General features: G+C 41.7%; 1 protein-coding gene across 1 annotated transcript in view; it reads left to right on the forward strand.

The window, feature by feature from the left end:
- Positions 1–18,497, forward strand: part of myom2b (myomesin 2b) — a 51,131-nt gene that overhangs the window by 18,634 nt on the left and 14,000 nt on the right. Inside the window, exons 15-28 of the mRNA XM_084066800.1 lie at positions 470–647; positions 1,132–1,253; positions 1,354–1,541; positions 2,365–2,491; positions 3,383–3,561; positions 8,314–8,428; positions 9,705–9,864; positions 10,044–10,150; positions 11,041–11,085; positions 12,225–12,361; positions 13,099–13,243; positions 13,591–13,653; positions 14,784–14,851; positions 18,359–18,472. Of these exons, the coding sequence (XP_083922926.1) occupies positions 470–647; positions 1,132–1,253; positions 1,354–1,541; positions 2,365–2,491; positions 3,383–3,561; positions 8,314–8,428; positions 9,705–9,864; positions 10,044–10,150; positions 11,041–11,085; positions 12,225–12,361; positions 13,099–13,243; positions 13,591–13,653; positions 14,784–14,851; positions 18,359–18,472 (1,748 nt within the window). The remainder of the gene's footprint in view (positions 1–469; positions 648–1,131; positions 1,254–1,353; positions 1,542–2,364; positions 2,492–3,382; positions 3,562–8,313; positions 8,429–9,704; positions 9,865–10,043; positions 10,151–11,040; positions 11,086–12,224; positions 12,362–13,098; positions 13,244–13,590; positions 13,654–14,783; positions 14,852–18,358; positions 18,473–18,497) is intronic.

The raw sequence follows: 18,497 nt of genomic DNA on the forward strand, positions 1-18,497 counted from the left end.
TGATCCTCCACAAAGCTTTGATTGAAAAGGTCACTTCTCGTCGCTGATTCGAAGTGTCAGCCGTCAGGAAGGCCTGTTTTTAACTGAGTGCAAACTCTATCGAGCCGGCATATCAATGGCTTGTTTTTTGGAAAGATTTTGGCCCATTTGTGGAAACATCCACGTATAATGACATGCCCAAAATAGGGATGCCAGCGTTAAACTGGTAATGTTGCTCTTTAAATAGTAAAATACCTGCCAACAATATAATAGGAAGGCATCCTAGCCTTGGCTCCTTTAGTGAAAACATAGTAGGAGATAACCAAATGACACTCACACTTATTTCTGTCCATTACTACTGTACAGTATATGTAATATGTTTAGTATGTTTATTATTTTCTTTTGCCGCTGGATGTTGTTGACTGTAAGAGGGACATTGTTGTTATTATTTATTATTCATTGTCTATTAATGGTGTCTTGTTTTTTTCAGGTGTCCCATCAGCTCCAGGACAGGTGGTTGCTACCAGGGAAACAGACACCTCTGTTCTCATCGCGTGGGCTCCTCCGAAGGACCCCAACGCCCTGATTGGCTACTACATTGACCAGTGTTTGAAGGGAGCCAAGGACTGCTGGACCGCAGCCAACCACAAGCCACGGCCCGATAACAAGTATGTCTAAACTAGTCAAAAAATGTCTACTAATGTCTACTAATTCACTGTTTATGACCCACTGTTCCAAAATGGGTCATAAATGTGTTTTATAATGACCTCTAATGTACAGGATGAGAGCAGAACTGCACAGTGGCACCGTGGTTTGCACAGTTGGGTTATGTCCAGGGCAGAGATGGGTAGAGTTGACATGTTCCTTGTTTTACTCTGCATGCTCAAGTCTCAGTTTCCTCCCACAGTCCAAAGATTTAGTTGAACCAGAAATGCCAAGTCTAATTGATGCCTGAGATCGGAGGTTGTGTCGTGGCTTATAGGGGTTAACATTTCTGTGATGAATACACAGGACAACTATGTGAATAGTTTTTAATGCGAAATACTCAGTGGCGATTTTCATATGGTTTATTTGTCATGCGCCTGGTGTGTAAAGACCTTTACAGTATGTCTTTTTCTCTCTTCTTCTTCTTTCTTTTTGTCTTCTTCTTAGGTTTGTGGTTAGTGGTCTTACCACAGGAGAGACCTACGTGTTCCGTGTCCAAGCCATTAATGAGATCGGTCTCAGTGATGAATCCCAGGAGTCTTCACCACTGTCTGTCAAGGCTGCCCTCAGTCAGTATTGTTATAAGTATAGTGATTATTTTTGTTGCTGTGATTCTTCTTCTTCTTCTGTGGTTTCAAACATTCTTATTTTACATATTTCTGCTCTTAGCTCCCCCCTCTGCACCGTATGACATTGCACTGCTGAGCTGCGACGGCAATTCCATGGTTCTGAACTGGAAGAAGCCTCTTCGTGATGGAGGGTCAAAGATCAAAGAGTATTACGTAGACAAGAGACGCGCAGGAACGACCGTGTGGAGGGAGGTCCACATCCCACCAGTTGTAGAAAGAGTGTATAAGGTATAAATAAACATAGTGATGCATAGTGGTTATGATGAGAAATAAGAGAAACAATATATCAACTCATGTTCCATCAAATTACGACAATAACAGGATAATAGATGACCAATTACTGAAATGCAAATGAATAGGTCATTGTTCATAAGCAATGAACATCATTAATTCAAAGCTCAATAATTCCACTCAATAAATTAAAATACAAATATAATACAGGAAATTTAAGCAGGATAATCAAGTAATTACTTCACAACTACTAGACATAACTATGAAACTCTGGTGGCAGTAGACTGTTCAGGGTGCTTTTTCAGCTGGGAGGGGAACTGAGGAAGAAACTCTGCATGAGTTGTACGTGAGTTGCAAAGGAAACTGTTGGAAGGTATCAGAGGATGCATATGGTTGCCAACAGTGGGGGTTAGTAGTGACAGGGACTGCAGTACATATGGGGGAATTGCTCAAACTGCTGAAAAAATTATAACAATAATAATTAATTGAATATTTTATTGACGATTTATAAGGTACAGTACAGACACTTAAAAACACACCAAATGGATGACACAAAAAAGCCTAAGGCATGTTTCCACTGTGGTCCATTAAACATTCAACACTCAAACAACTGGACAAACAACAGCGCAAAAAAACAACCACACAAAAATATTGAACACGTTTTCAATATTTACAAATTCATGATATATAACTAAATCATCATCATCCTACTTGAGCATGCATTGGGCACAACAGTGACATATCGATTTGAAACCTATTGCAAGTGGCTGTCTGACAGTTATAGATGATTGATTAATGATAGTAATGCTATGATTGACAGGTGGAGAAGTTGACACTAGGAGCAGTCTACCAGTTCCATGTATACGCTGCTAATCTGGCTGGTCTGGGAGTAGCTTCTAAACATTCAGCTGACCTCACCTGTGATGCCTGGAACATGCCAGAACCTGGTTAGTAACTATAGTTTTCTACTGACTGACTGACCTTAAAGGGATAGTTCACCCACAAAATGACTTTTTTTCTATCAATTAGTCACCCAATGGTTGAATTCATGGATATTTTTGGGCGGTGCAACCGCCCCTATATGTGAGGTTTGGACATCGACCCAATTACACCCCCCCAACCCTGCGCTGTGATTGGCCACCAGTGTACCCCCCTAACCCTGCACCGTGATTGGCCACCATGACTCTATTCAGGACTGTGATTGGCTAGAAACACATGACACATGTGCATAGCCCTATAAATAGGACTATGCACTTAAAAAAAACACTTTTATGTTTTTTTTAAGTGAATCACTTCCATCACTGTGATGACCACTGTGACCACACCGCCCACTTCACACTGGGTGTGATTTTTTTGTTTTTGTCACATTCCTAAGCCAATAATTTGATGACCGGCAGCGGTTCTGGCAGGAGACACAAAGAGTCTCCTTTGTGTCTCCTTCCGGAAACGCTGCCTACCGGTCTGCTGGCCATCAAATTATTGGCTTAGGAATGCAACAAAAACTAAAAAATATCCATGAATTCAAGTCTCCATGGGGTTACTATTCGATTAACTGTAATTATCTTCTATACGCCAGTGTGAGGCCTGGACTATGAGAAATCTTATCTAGTCGCTATAACCCTGATTAAACTAGACCCAAATAAATACACGTAGTAGGAAACATAAACAAAAAAGGTGTATATTTACTCAGGACCCATAAAAATGGGCCTGCGACCCCACAATGGGTCCCGACCCATTGTTTTGGAACCACTGCTCTAAATAACTACACAACACAACAGAGACTGGCCTGTACTGTTGGTGCACCAATGTTGTATCTAATTAATGTCTTTGTCCTATAGGCCCAGCCTATGACCTGAGGTTCAGTGAAGTGAGAGATGATTCACTGGTGATCGAGTGGGAAAAGCCTGTGTACACTGGCACCGGACCAATCACAGGTTATAAAGCTGAGTACGCAAAGACGGGATCCTCTGATTGGACCACAGCCAATGCCGCAGCTGTCAGTCACCGCTTCCTCAAGGTGAGGTCACTGTTGTAGGTCATAATGAGTTAATTCACTTGCAGAGGACAGTTTTTGAATGGGCAATGTGTGCCAGTGGCCTTGTTTGCTCTGCAGGAATGAAGTCATCTATCTTAATTTACCTACTAGTCTAGAGTTTTATTCCCCGCCTACATTGCCTTCCAGGTATGTGCAAGGAAAAGACTCTAGCAAGTGAATAAGCTGTGTTATACTGACATCTAGTGGCCATAACAGAGACAGGACTGACTTCTTCAACCACAATGGATATTTAAAAAATGCAGTTGCTTAGATGGTGTTTTGGATAGCCATGCCTTCATGAGTAAAATTATTATAGTTAATGTTTTCTGTGTGCATGGGCTGTATCTTTTTCTTTTTGTTCTTTTTTATTTTCTTTAGAGTAGCCACCCCCCAGTTTAGTCGTTATGCCAATTAATTCCTCCCCACACACATATCTGTGTTGTCACTGCTGTCGTGTCCTACTGACTCACCTGCCAGTGAGGAGCCCCCACCAGGAGGACGTAGAGCCTTTGTCCTACTCCTCCCGCCCAACACTCCCCGCTGACAGGTGCCGCCCCAGACCGTAGGAGTACGTGCGATGACTTATATCCCCCTCCCCGCCTGGCTTCCCTCCCCCGAACACGGCCCGATTGTGTTCGTGTAGTAGACTCTCGACAAAAGCCGGATGCACCACAATGGATTATAACCCACAACTTCCGTGGTGGTGGGCAGGGACTTTACCACTGCGCCACCTGAGCGCCGGGGGGTGGGGGCTGTATCTTTTTAACTGACATTGGCCGGGTTTCCCAAAGAGCTCGTGCGTAGAGCATCGTCGCAGGTCCGACGACGGGTCTAACGTGTGACGTCACATGCTTCGCAGTACCATAGCAGGCACGTAGATTTCAGGTCATGCGTGGCCGTACGCAGCTTGCGCAAGCGTCTCCTACACAGCTGGGACTTGGCAAAACCTACGCTCTACCCTCATTAGTAGCAGGTGGTTGTGCCCCTGCGTGCCATCTAAACTGGCTGCGATTGTGGTAAAAGTACATTCGTGAGACAGAATGCGCGCAGCATACTCCCCGCCCACAGTAGGAGGGGAGTACTGTCCTACGAAGCATTTTGTAACGAGCGCCCTGGGCCGCGTGTAACACCCATCGTTCAATGAAATCTATGAAAAGACCGACACACACACACACACACACACACACACACACACACACACACACACACACGCACACACACACGTGTGTATGTGTATGTATATATATATATATATATATATATATATATATATATATATATATATATATATATATATATATATATATATATTACGGCCGGGCCGGGCCGGTGCGTAAAAGGGCGAGCGGCTGCAGTGCTTCGTCCTCTATGCATGAACCCGAAGTTTACAAATCGTACTCTCACGGATGATCCGATCATCTAATAAAAATATTAAGCACATGCCAAGTTAACTAAAGGTATATAAATGATGCTGAGCTAAATATGTTTCCTTGATTTCGAAGTTTTATAGTTAAACGTTATGATGAAAGTGCAGTTCCTCTCACAAAGTGACAGCTGTTGCGCTCGGCGAGCGCTCGGCGAGCGCAACAGCGCATCTACAAGCTTGTGACACGTTGTGAGCTTGTAGATCTGCTATTTTCAAAAGATGTTTTAACCATTCATAAACATGGCGAGCTGTTGCGCTCGCCGAGCGCAACAGCTGTCACTTTGTGAGAGGAACTGCACTTTCATCATAACGTTTAACTATAAAACTTCGAAATTAAGGAAACATATTTAGCTCAGCATCATTTATATACCTTTAGTTAACTTGGCATGTGCTTAATATTTTTATTAGATGATCGGATTATCCGTGAGAGTACAATTTGTAAACTTCGGGTTCATGCATAGAGGACGAAGCACTGCAGCCGCTCGCCCTACCCAAAATAACAGATCTGCAAGCTATCAACACGGCATGTCGCAGTGTGTTTGTTGTATACATGTCTGTTTTTTTGGGGAGGCGTCGCCCGTTACGCGTTAAGCTGTCAATCATGCAGGGGGACGCCCCCTCTATCCTCTGAATGTTTTGGAACGGCGAACAATGGCCGCAGTGTTTATTTAAGATGATTGAAATGTCACCTTAAAAAATGCATTTTAATACATTACAGAATGTACCTATAAAAATGTAAGTGTCCAATTCATATAAAGGTAAGTTAGATAAAGGTGCGACTTTATCTTAGTATTTTTGCAAAATCCTGTATAGATATATGTATGCAAAGGGTGTTTAAACTATAGTAGGATAGCACTACGTAGTTGACGTAGGCTTTACGTAGGCTACGTCCAGGATCTCTTCACGTGCATGCTGTCTCACGAATGTAGTTTTAGCACAGACGAAACGGAACCTACGAAGATGGTGTCTACTGAAGCCAATTTAGATGAGACGTTGGGCACACACAGCTGCTACTAACGAAGATAGTGCGCAGCGTTTGGGAAACGCGGCCATTGTCAACCTATACAGGGTATGTGAAGGCAATGCGTAGCCAAACAGTTCTTTACGTTTTTTGGTTGGTTTATTTTTATCTACAAAGGGTGAGTGAGTGTGTATGTGTGTCCTCGTATCTCAAGAATCATCCACCCAATCGCCTTCCTATAAGGACTTCATGTAAGCGTATTACTGGCGCACCAAGGGCACTCCATTGGGGCGTCAGCAATTTGCATTTACAGTACACTTGTGTTCGGTGGGGTCACAATCTTTCCCTACCCCCCTCCCGATGGGGTTTCAGTGATTTAATCACAATCCATCCTCATTGCGTCTTTGCAGCCATCTGGGAGATACGCAAGGCCCTGTGAGCCTGAATGCAGCAGTGCGAGGCCTTTTTAATGACTATACCTACGTCTTTTTTCTTTTTCTCAGGCACAATACATCTAAGCACTCATCATGCGCCTTCTTCTGCTGTGACATAGCCTAGCCTACGCTGCACTGCTAATAGACAATAGAATGATTCTAGAATTAGTTTACAATACACACCAAGCTGCTGGACATCAAAGTACACACAGCAGGTTAATTATAGGACAATATGAAGCGCTTCTTTACATACGGAACAAACTGTTGGACATCAAACAAAAAGCATTCATACCCCACACTGAATATTTTTTGATCTACATCTAACCCTAACCCCTATATATATATATATATATATATATATATATATATATATATATATATATATATATATATATATATATATATATATATATATATATATATATATATATATATGGCTATATATATATATATATATATGGCTATATATTTTCAGCGAAGATATTTAATGTAGAAGGAAAACAGAAAAGTCCCTAGTATAAAGCCCTGAGGGACTCTGGTCAACCATCTATAGGGTTTAAGTGGTTAACAGTTTGGGAATGTTCTGTCCATTCTCTTAAGAAAGCACAGATGTCTTGGTTTCCTCGGGCGTTCAAGAACAGTTTAGCGCACATCCCCCTATCTTGGTGCAGAGCCAAACTGCAAGAACAGTGAAATCGTTTAGAAAGAGCGGCTCGCAACTCACTTCTGTAATGCTCCAAACTTTATTAAGTACGACACTTCAACCCTCAACGGGTCCTCTTCAGGTTAAAAAGTTAAACTAAAAAGTGAGTTGTGAGCCCTTCTTTCTAAGTGGTTTCCTTGGGCACCGCTCTTCCTCCTGAAGAGAGGCCTCCATGTACTTGTCTTCGCTGCTCCTGACCATCATCACCTGGGGCTGGGCAATCCTGTCTAGATACTACCCTCCTCCGCGTACAATTATCTTCTTCAGCTCTCCCGACGATCTGGGCCACTTGCGACTGGGAGGCCTATTTTTTGTGAGATATTTTTCAAAGGAACCCTTTCTTTTTTCAGCCCCTGATTCAAATATCCTTCATTTGTCTCATTCTGTTGACATTTTCAGTGTCCTCAACTGCACCATAGAAATGCACCATGCGTGCAAAGGGGTCGTGCCCGATATTGACTTATGATGTAAGGTCACGCAAATGACATGTCTGCAATGTGATGTCATAACATAGTTTACTATACTGCATTTTAGGTATGTGACTGACTATTGAGAAATATGATTATGTGAACATTTGTACATTTATTAAAGACACACACACACACACACACACACACACACACACACACACACACACACACACACACACACACACACACACACACACACACACACACACACACACACACACACAATCTATGGATACATCGATTCCCTCCATGGCACGAGGCCGCAACCGCACCATTCGCCCCTACTGTACCTGACCCCCTAGTGGCGACCATGAGTCTTGGATGCATTTACCCCTGTATTTTTACATGGTCAAGCGCTATCCTATTACTATCACCCAAGACACATATTAATGCCTGGCGTTTAATCATTTTAATTAATTTAAATTTTCAGGACAAGAATTTTGATTTTAGCTTCCCTAATTTATTAGCCACATTCGCTATTTCACCAACCAGAGGGATACGTAAAAATGATCTCTGAAGCTTCTTTTTCTTTTTTTTTACCTGAGCAAGTCAATAGGGGAGAGTAGAGGAGAAACACTTACCAGCCACAGTACAAAAAAAAATTACAAGCGGTTGACAGATGGCTGGTGGCAATTTCACGCGCCATTAAACCCGCTCAAACTGTGGTACCAACAATCACATCGACTTTCCATTCATGGACTTCACGCAACATTATGTCCTCTCCCACCTCTGTCTCCTAGGTAACAGGTCTGGAGGTGGGCTGTAGCTACGTGTTCCGCGTGCGCGGGGTCAACGAGGCAGGAGTGGGTATGGCCTCTCTGCCCTCTGATGCCGTGGTCGCCAAGGCCCTGCCAGGTAACCTTGGGAAATGATACATTTTGTGTTGTTTAACGCTAGAATATGTAGGTGCTGTGATATTTCTTTGTTAAAACTTTAAGCTCTATATAATTATTATGATAGCAATCATTGCTAATATAGTGTTTGTTCAGTAACAGGGGTCTCCCCGTCTCTCCACCTCTTTAGTAAACAGAAAATACATTTTCAGGTGGGACACCAATTTCATTCAATCAGGAAAAAGAACCCATTTATCTGCTTCAATTTTTATAGTGTTGCAATTTTGTCTGGTCCTTTGCTTTAGTTTTATCACATCCAATTTCACTTCCTTATCTTGTATCCTGTCTGAGTTCTGTTTCTGTTGCTTAACAAACACTATAGCAAGGATTAATCGGAATATACAGCAGAGCTATTTGACACTTATTTGCAAAAAAAAGAAAATCACTTAAAGCACCTAACATGAGAACTAACATCTTTTGCCACACCTTGCATTTCTACATAGTAAAATCTACACAGTAACATCTATTTGAAACTCAGAGAGTGTACAAATGTAACCAAGTGGACTCTCTCAGAGTTCAAGTAACACTGAGGATTTTACTGTGTAACGATCACAAAGATCATGTGTTGTCCAGAGCAGAGAGCTTGCTGGGTTGAAATGACTGAGAAGGTAAAATAGAAACTGCAAGGGAGTTGACATCTCCCTACCTAGTCTTGCATAGCCAAACAATCAGAGATCCCCGCCTACTGATACGTGTGGGGAAATCTAAATTCAATGAATGGGCTTAGATGGCAGAGAAAATGAGCGCTAACAAACCTAAGCCTCACTGCTTTGAAAACCAATCTTGATACCATCTCGTCCTAAGGTCTTAGCAGGTAGCACTTTTAGTTTTTGTTTTAAGCCTTTTATTCCTTTATACGTATGAGTTCAGGTGGAGATCTCTGATCATGTGGCTATGCCATACACTGAAAAACTAAAGAATTGAACTGACACTTCCCATGGGTGTTTTTCTTTAATTAGACTTGCATTTGTGCACTTTCAAAGCACTGATTTACAGCACAATTCTGAAAACACAAGTGTTGTGTTACAATCACAATTGCAGCAGTGGACGTACAAATTACAGATGTATCTGAGAAGTGTGTGTGTGTGTGTGTGTGTGTGTGTGTGTGTGTGTGTGTGTGTGTGTGTGTGTGTGTGTGTGTGTGTGTGTGTGTGTGTGTGTGTGTGTGTGTGTGTGTGTGTGTGTGTGTGTGTGTGTGTGTGTGTGTGTGTGTGTGTGTGTGTGTGTGTGTGTTCTAGGAACCCAGGAGGTTTCCTGTGGGGTGGATGAGAAGACGGGTGACATCGTTATGTCCTTCGAGTCCTGCCAAATGGGTGTAGGGTCTCAGTTTGTCTGGAAGAAAAATTACAAAGAAATCACAGACTTCTCCAGAAGTGTGATCAAGACGGAGGGCAGCATGTAAGAGCGTGCACAGATGCACATGCACATGGAGGACTGGTTATGCAGTATCTCATATCATATATTATATTATTAGCTAAATTTGGTAGCAGTAATTGTCATGATTTTTTCAAACCATTAATGGTCAACCCCCACCCCTTCTCTCTCTCCCTTTCACTGGGTATTCACTGGGTCTCTAGTTCTAAGTTTGTCTTCACGAGCGCTGAGAAAGAGGACTTTGGATCTTACTCTGTTTCTGTCACCAACACAGCTGGAGTGTCATCCAGCCACACTATCACTGCTGAAGGTAGGAATTACACCAGTGGTTCTCAAGCCCTTTAACTTCATGGACCCCCCGTTTTCATATGCATTAGTCCACAGACCACCATTTGATACCATTTTCTGTCTCTGGGACCCGAATCTACACTGTAATATCCTCAGTGTTAATCTAACTCAGAGGGTGTACAAATAGAACCAAATGGACCCGTAAGGGTCCATTTGGTTCCATGTGTGCACTCTCTGAGTTACAGACCAGTAAGGGTATCAACCATTTAGCTGGGGACCCCCTGGAACCCCCTCAAGGTTCCCTGGGGGACCCCACATTGAGAACCAATGGTCTCTACTGTATGTACGGCCCTGTGACATAAGCAGTTTAATCAAATTATGTATGGTTTCCACCTACCCTACAGTATGACTGTATGGCCCCTTCATGGATAGACTATTGTCTAACCTAACGCACGGTACCAGGGCCATAAACAGAAGGCTTATCTCACATACTTCCTGTTTATATCTTTAAGCTGCAGAAGGTGTTTATATTTAGAGACCAATAGCAATGCCAAGAAACATCTCATTTATATGCTTCTGCACCGCTATTTGAAATGTGTGCTGACATGAGTGAGTGACAAATGCCAGGCGTGTAAAATTGTAACTGTGGTTCATAATGACTCATTCAAGCCAGGGGGCTCAGAAAGCTCAAGATTAAAGATTAAAGTTACCCACATGTCAGCATGTCAGAGTCTTCTCTGTGCCTCTAGCCGTTCCCCACTTAATATAACCTGACATGTTTGGAAGACAAAAGTCACATGTAGTAAGTGTGTAAGTTTTAACGAGGGTTTATACAGTATGTATGACTCGCTTGTGCCCGTGGCTGGATAAGTTGAAGGCTCCCCGCATTAAAGTTGAATCCTTATGTTCCAGCGTTGGAGAAGATGCTGGCTCTCAGCTATGACATCAGACACCCAAGTAGGTATTCTCTCTTTCTCTCTCTCTCTCTCTCTGCATGCCTCCTTCCTTTTTCTTTCTTAATCTCACCTTCTCTCTTTCATTTATCCTTTCTCTGTCTGTCTGTCCCACTCTCATTCTTTCTCTTCCATTCCATCTCTCTCTATCTCTGTTCTTTGTTCTTGTCTTGCTTTGAACCTCTGAGGTTTCTTTCTTCTTTCACGTGCACATTTTTACTTGATCAAAACTAGCTTACCTGCTTTTGCATCATCACCCACTCCACCTGTTCATCTCTCCTCTTCTTCTCTCACCTCTCCTCTCCTCTCCTCTCCTCTCCTCTCCTCTCCTCTCCTCTCCTCTCCTCTCAATTAACTTGATTAATTCATCAAGTTAATTGATTAATATATATTCTTAACCACTTGAACCCTAGTGGTCCTATTTGGGGGGAACATAACGCGGCACAATGCTTGTAGATTGGCTTTTTCCGGCGAAGAATTTGGTGTTGAGGGTAAAAAGGATTGGACCCAGTATAGAGCCCTGGGGGACAACTATAAGTATATAGGGTTTAAGTTGTTAATTCAGTGTACCATTGACACAAATGAAGAATTTCACCCAGTCCAAGAGGCAATTATCTATTTTCTCCCCACCTCCTGTTCTCTCTGATCTCTGTCTTCAACTCCTGTCTGTTACTGAATAGGGAATAAAAGTACAAACATTTAGCAAGCTTCTCCTGTACTCTCTTCTCATCTCTTCTCTTCTCCTTCTCTCATTGCATTTATTCTCTCTCCTAACTTTTCTGTTCATCTGAAGTAGGGATTTACTTTTAGTAATTTTCCTGAGTGGCTTATAATGGATGTAATAAGTAATCTTTTTTATATTAGTGTTTTGAATCCATAATGCTTTCTGCTATATCTTCCACTTTGCTTTAACCACTCAAACCACTCAAACTTCGTTGACCAGAGTCCCCCCAGGGGTCTATACTCATTCCCCTCCCTCTAATAGCAGCTACAAGATCACTGAGCTTCTAGATCTGCTATTTTCGACAAATGTTTGTCCCCGTAATATAGGGTCCATGTGGCTAAACCCTATTCCCCCTCTAATCTGGTCTAATCTCATCACATGTTACCACATCTCATCTCATCTCATCCCCTCTCCTCTAGTCATCCCTCTGAAGACAGAATTGTCATACAAGATCTTGGAGAGAGGCAGGATGAGGTTCTTCCTGCAGGCTGAAGAGATTTCTTCCCACGTTACCTACAAGTTCTTTGGCAACAACAAGGAACTGTCAGGAGCTGCTGTAAGACCTGATGGATGGATAATGAATTAATGGATATCTCCTGTAACTTCACCCGCAGCAAGAACACTACCATCCCTTTTAAAGAAATGCTGTCAAAAAAGACAACATAACAGTGCAGTAGCTTAATATAATAAAGATAACCTTTTTATATTCTAGCATACTATTGTGCATTAGTTGATAAGAACTACATTACATTGAATATTTATCCCAAGACTTGACTCTAAGTGAATAGAATTTAAAATGCATGAGAGAGAAATTGCAGATCTAGAGTTTTTCCATTTAAAAGTTCTACCAGAAGATTAATCACAATGATATACACACATAATCAGATGACCAAGTGTATAATTTTTCTCTCTCTCTCTCTCTCTCTCTCTCTCTCTCTCTCTCTCACACACACACACTCTGTTTCTGTTTCTATTGTGTCCGAACCAGATGCATTGTTTAAGTGCTTTTTTCAACACCTGTTTCTCTCTTGCGCGCTCTTAGCCTGGCACGACCAGACTAATATCACTGCATTGATGTTAGTCTGGAACTACAAACACATTCAAACGTCACAGCCAAAGATGCCCCACTTTGAATTGTGGGCTCTGATTGGTCACCTACAACTCTTGGGTGAAAGAGATGTAATTCACTGTGTCTTATTATTTCTGTCTCTCTGTCTGTCTGTCTGTCTGTCTGTCTGTCTGTCTGTCTGTCTGTCTGTCTGTCTGTCTCTCTCCCTGTCTCTCATGGTGTAGCCAAACAAAATGGCTCATGACGTAAACACAGGTGTTATTGAGTACATCATGGATCATTTCACTGAGGAGAGCGAGGGGACGTTCACCTGCCAGATCACCGACGGAGGAGGCAAAGGACAGAGCTCACTGGTTCTGATTGGAGATGGTGAGAATGCTTCCATGATGGGCCATCAGCCAGCTCATCCATAGAGCAGACACACACACACACACACACACCATGAAATGCCTAGTGTTAATGTAACTCCGACCGACAGCGTAAACATGGACACAAATGGAAATGTTACACTCTCAGATTTACATTAACATTGAAGGTTTTACTGTAATATTTTGATCACTTAAATACTGTGTGTGTGTGTGTGTGTGTGTGTGTGTGTGTGTGTGTGTGTGTGTGTGTGTGTGTGTGTGTGTGTGTGTGTGTGTGTGTGTGTGTGTGTGTGTGTGTGTGTGTGTGTGTGTGTGTGTGTGTGTGTGTGTGTGTGTGTGTGTGTGTAGCCTTTAAGGCAGCCCTGGCGGAGGCTGACTTCCAGAGGAGAGAGTATATCAGAGTCAAGGAGGGTAAGAAGCACACTACATTCTCTACTGTAAAAGCACTTACAGGATATAAGTAGGTTTATTGGATGAGTTGTGTCCCAAATTGGATTGGACACAGTTTTTGGGGTTCACGGCAGTCGGCAATCGGTAGTCTGGGTCCTGACACGAGGCGGTTGAAAAACACCCCGGCCTGCACTAAAGATTCCATCTTGTCATGCTGTTTGGCAGACAGAAACTCTAAAGCACAGACCTGATCAGCTTAGGCAAATGAGACACTGTGCTGTTGACAGAGCCTTAAAATGTTCCTGCTCCCATAAGTTCTGGGAGGATTTCGTTGCCATCGGGCGGAAACCTTGTATGTCCATATTTCAACTTTTAATGTTTTTTTTCGTGAACGAATGCCCTACCTAATGTAATGTCATACTACAGTGTCACACAAATATGTGACACGCTGTGAGCTTGTAGATCTGCTATTTTTGCAATTTTCGATGAAGGTGGTTAGTGTCGTGGGTTTTTAAAATATTGCACCAATGAAAAGTAGTGACAAGCGCTTGTGACTAATAATATTGGATCCATTGGAACACATGTATTTTTTTCCATTTCTTGTAAAGCAGGATTTTATATCAAGATCCATTATTTATTCGGCATTAGAGCCACGGACCACCATTTGATGAGATTTAGCCTCTCAGACCCAAAACTTAGAATATTTTGTTGTCATTATAAAGATTTTATCCACAATTCCATGCAGTATTGATGTGGTACCAATAGGAGAGATGACAGGCAAACGTTGATCAAAATAACAATTCTTTTTACGTTCTCTAATTGTGTAGACTCCTTGTAAATTAAGTAATGCAGATGTTTAACAATAATTTAACTTTTGGGAGTGTAAAATTAAACCAAATGGTATGTAAGTAAGGTTCCATTTGGTTTCATTTTACACTCTCAAGTTAAAGATCTACCCAATAAGGGTCCATTTGGTTTCCTCAAGGACCACCGGTGGTCCCCGGACCACTGGTTGAGAACCACTACTGTAAAGTAACAGTTATGGACATGCAAGGTTTCCACCCGACAGTGCCCATTTGCTTTCTGCTCATCACTAAAGACTGAAAATGGTGCCAGCTGAAATGTACCCCCCCCCCCTTCCCCCCTCACAGGTCCCCACTTCAGCGAGTTCCTGACAGCTCATGTTGGAGAGGACTGCTCTGTCGCTCTGGTCTGCAAGGTAAACACCGACCAACACACAAGCTTTACACAGATGAACATGTACTCTATAGATCAGTGTTCCGGTTCGGTCCTCAACCTTTTCTGGATCAGGGCCCACTTTAAAATCTGATGGGTCAGATCAGATGGGTCGGCCGCGTGCAATTTCAGAGCATGTTTATTTGAATGATCAATCAATCTATTGTGTTTTCCGGCTTGGATCAATGGAACCAAACCTTTAGTTTTTCATGGTTTTAACCCATTCAATCCGGTAACGCATCTGCGTTATTTTAGATTTTAGCTATAACCATTATTTTTATACTTTGGGCTCAGAGTGCCACGCTACGAGCTTGTAGATCTGCATTTTTTGGGAAAATCGTGACAATTTGTGCAAATATTTGAATATACATTTTTATTTTTAACTCAAATCTTTGCTTCTAGGGATTCTACAATGTCTTCTAAATCAGTTATTTTTTTACTATAATCATTGGTTCTCAAACTTGTTTCATGTCAAGGACCATCCAAAATGATATGTATTTGTCGGTGAACCCCCATCTCAAAATATTTTGTTCCAGGGACCCCCAGAAGCAACGTTGTGAGCTTGTAGATCAGCTTTTCTCATTGAATGGGGGACGCTCGGGTTCAAGTGGTTAAACACAGTTGCATGAATGGACCTTGAAGTCCAATATGGCTGCAATATCGGACTAATTGAGTTAGTCGTCAATTAAAATGTTCTCACGTTGATTAGTTGATATTAAAAAACTGTTTAAGCGCTTTGCGATTATTTGATTAATCAAAAATTTAGAATAATACCTACAAAAATAATTGATAGTTGACATTGATAGCCCTATGGAAAGTGATGGTGCTGATGTTGAATATCAATATAAGCACTGAGGTGGGTGTTCTACCCAGGTTTGCTGCTGTATATAGCTCTTATATACTATATAGAGTTTTTAAATGGCTCTACGAGGGACCCATTTAAGGTAGTTTCCTTCTCTCTTCTTCTGTCTGCTAATTCCCATCAGGGGTTGCCATCTATTTGAGGTTGTATTACCCCAAATATTTTACAATTGTATTCAAGTAGCCTATTATTCACATTTCCAATGGCTGTGTGAATAACCCACTCTATGATATGAAATATTAAACAGTTTCCAGAGTGGCAATTTAGAAATAGCTTTGCAATTCAAAGAATCATCATGAAGTCAAGAGAGGTGTCTAGCAGTTTTTACTGTAGCAAAATGACACGGTCACATCAACTATTATTGCACAGTGTAGACTCTAATCAAGTATTTTCATGTGGCCCGTAGGTCAGGAACGTATCTCCTGTTTCTGTAGCGTGAGGCAGTTTGATGTACAAGTACATCCACATGATGCTAGTATGGACTTACCCGAAATCCAACCATTGATGCTGAGTGCCAAGCATGGAGGCAGCGGGTACCATTTTTATATTATGTTATGACTCAGCTGGGGATTGAACCCAGACCCCCCCAGTCTGAGGCCGTAAACGCTAACCACAAGACCACTGAGCTGATTGGAAGTTAGGTTACACAATTTATGAGCTAAGCCTATATTTATGCTAACAGAGTGTCATGCAATGTGGCACTTGCCAAAAATTATATATTTACTACTGAAAAATTATGATGCATCTGCGCTTTTTTCCATTTGCAAATATATTATTTTTGTCAAGCAGCATGGCACGTTATAGCAGAAGCATACCGTAAATGAAGCTTTATTGTTAAATTCATTAGGAGAGGGAGGTATATAGGCTTTATCCTTGTCAGGCTGTCACAGTGAACTATGCAATCTCAGCAACATGACGTGAGGATATATCACAAAAGGCTGTTAATTCATACAAGTGCACATGCATCCATGGAAGTTGTTAGCAAAACGGTTAAATTAACAGATTTTACAGAGTAGGAGGGTGTAGTGGTTAACTCTTCTCAGCCATTCGTATTACTCATTCTGTTACGTCATACTGTGCCCTTTAACCACTTAAACCCTATAGAATTCGTTGACCGGTGTCAAATAAATGTCATTTGCTAAGATGCAGTCACAAATAGCAAAAGGAGAAATAAACAACCTCTCCCAGCCCACAAATAGTACAAACATCATCAACATTTCAAAATAAGCAGCCAGACAAAATATGGGAACACTCCACAGACAGCAATCAGTAGAGGCCAGTCCTTCTTGGTTTATAAACTCCTAAAAAGAATAAATTCTTTATTTCGGTTGATTATTTCTCCCCTTCAATAATACCAAATGGTATTGTATTTTATATACCGGTAATTGGAAAGGCTGATTAGTCACCTTTACAACACGGTAGAACTTGTTGTAAGGATCATGCATTCGTGGAATGAGCAACACAGAACAACCATGTGTGGGTAGTGCCCCCCAGAATATGACCAAAATACCCTGCAATGTTCTTCTGTTGGTATTCACTCTCCTTTTGAGCTTATAACATGTGCTCAAAACCAGTCATATGCGTGTGACTGGCACCTGCAGCATGGGTCCTGCTACTTTGTTGAGTTTGTGTGTGCTCCAAATGTCAACATGCCACTTTTGTCCCTTCGGGTATTTTGGCAAATTCTTTGGGGGCACTACCCACATGGTTAGCTGTGTTGCTCATTCCACGAATGCTCAATCCTTACAAGCTACCTTGTTGTAATAATCTGAAAATGCATCTGTGAATATTTCGTGTCAAACTATTCATATAGTTTATGCCTCATTCATACAGGTCGATGCCTTTATTTGCGGTGAAAAATCGATCTCGCTCCAAAATAAATAAATTACGTTGCTTTATCACCGCTAAATATTTGTATTCTGTGTGGAAAATATATCTTTGTGTGAATTAATCACACACACACACACACACACACACACACACACACACACACACACACACACACACACACACACACACACACACACACACACACACACACACACACTCCCGGTAAGGACGTCAATGCTGTATTTTGTTTGCGCCAGCTGGTGGAATCACCAATTTTACAAATGATTCACGTTTGTTTGGGTTTAGAGCATACATGGACATGGTCCAATAACTTAATTCTCACAAAAATACCAACACCTCAACTTATTTACATTACACGCCTCCTTATTTACATGCAATTCCCATTTTGTTGCCCCAACTCTCCCAGGGGGTGTAGGGCACGAAATTACCAAACAGGCGAGTGTGATAAGTCACAAAGATAATGACATACGTGCACAATAACACATTTCAGTCTATGGAAACACACTTACTTTGTATACAGTACAATATTTTATTATATAAGTATCCTGTGCTTAACTGACACTCAGTTACCCAGTCTGACTTACAATGGGTCAAGATGGGATTTCACTGGCTTGCTCAAAGGCACTGAAAACATGCTTTTTAAAGGAATCAGATCTGTGATTTCTCAGTTATGGGACAATCTCCCTAATTTGCCAGCTCATTGCCACCACTGACACTACCGTCTTTAGATCTAAACGTTCTAGTCAATAATTATAATAATCCCAATTTGTATTCCAGGTAGCAAACTTGAAGAAGGAGTCTGAATTCCACTGGTTTAAAGAAGACGCAGAGCTCGTCCCTGATGTGAAGCCTGACCTGGGATCAGGAGTCTGTAAACTGCCAATCCACCAGGTAACTGCACTGTTAGCATTGTCAT

This window comes from Gymnoscopelus microlampas (assembly GCF_963454915.1).
Source record: "Gymnoscopelus microlampas genome assembly, chromosome: 1".
Taxonomy (NCBI): domain Eukaryota; kingdom Metazoa; phylum Chordata; class Actinopteri; order Myctophiformes; family Myctophidae; genus Gymnoscopelus; species Gymnoscopelus microlampas.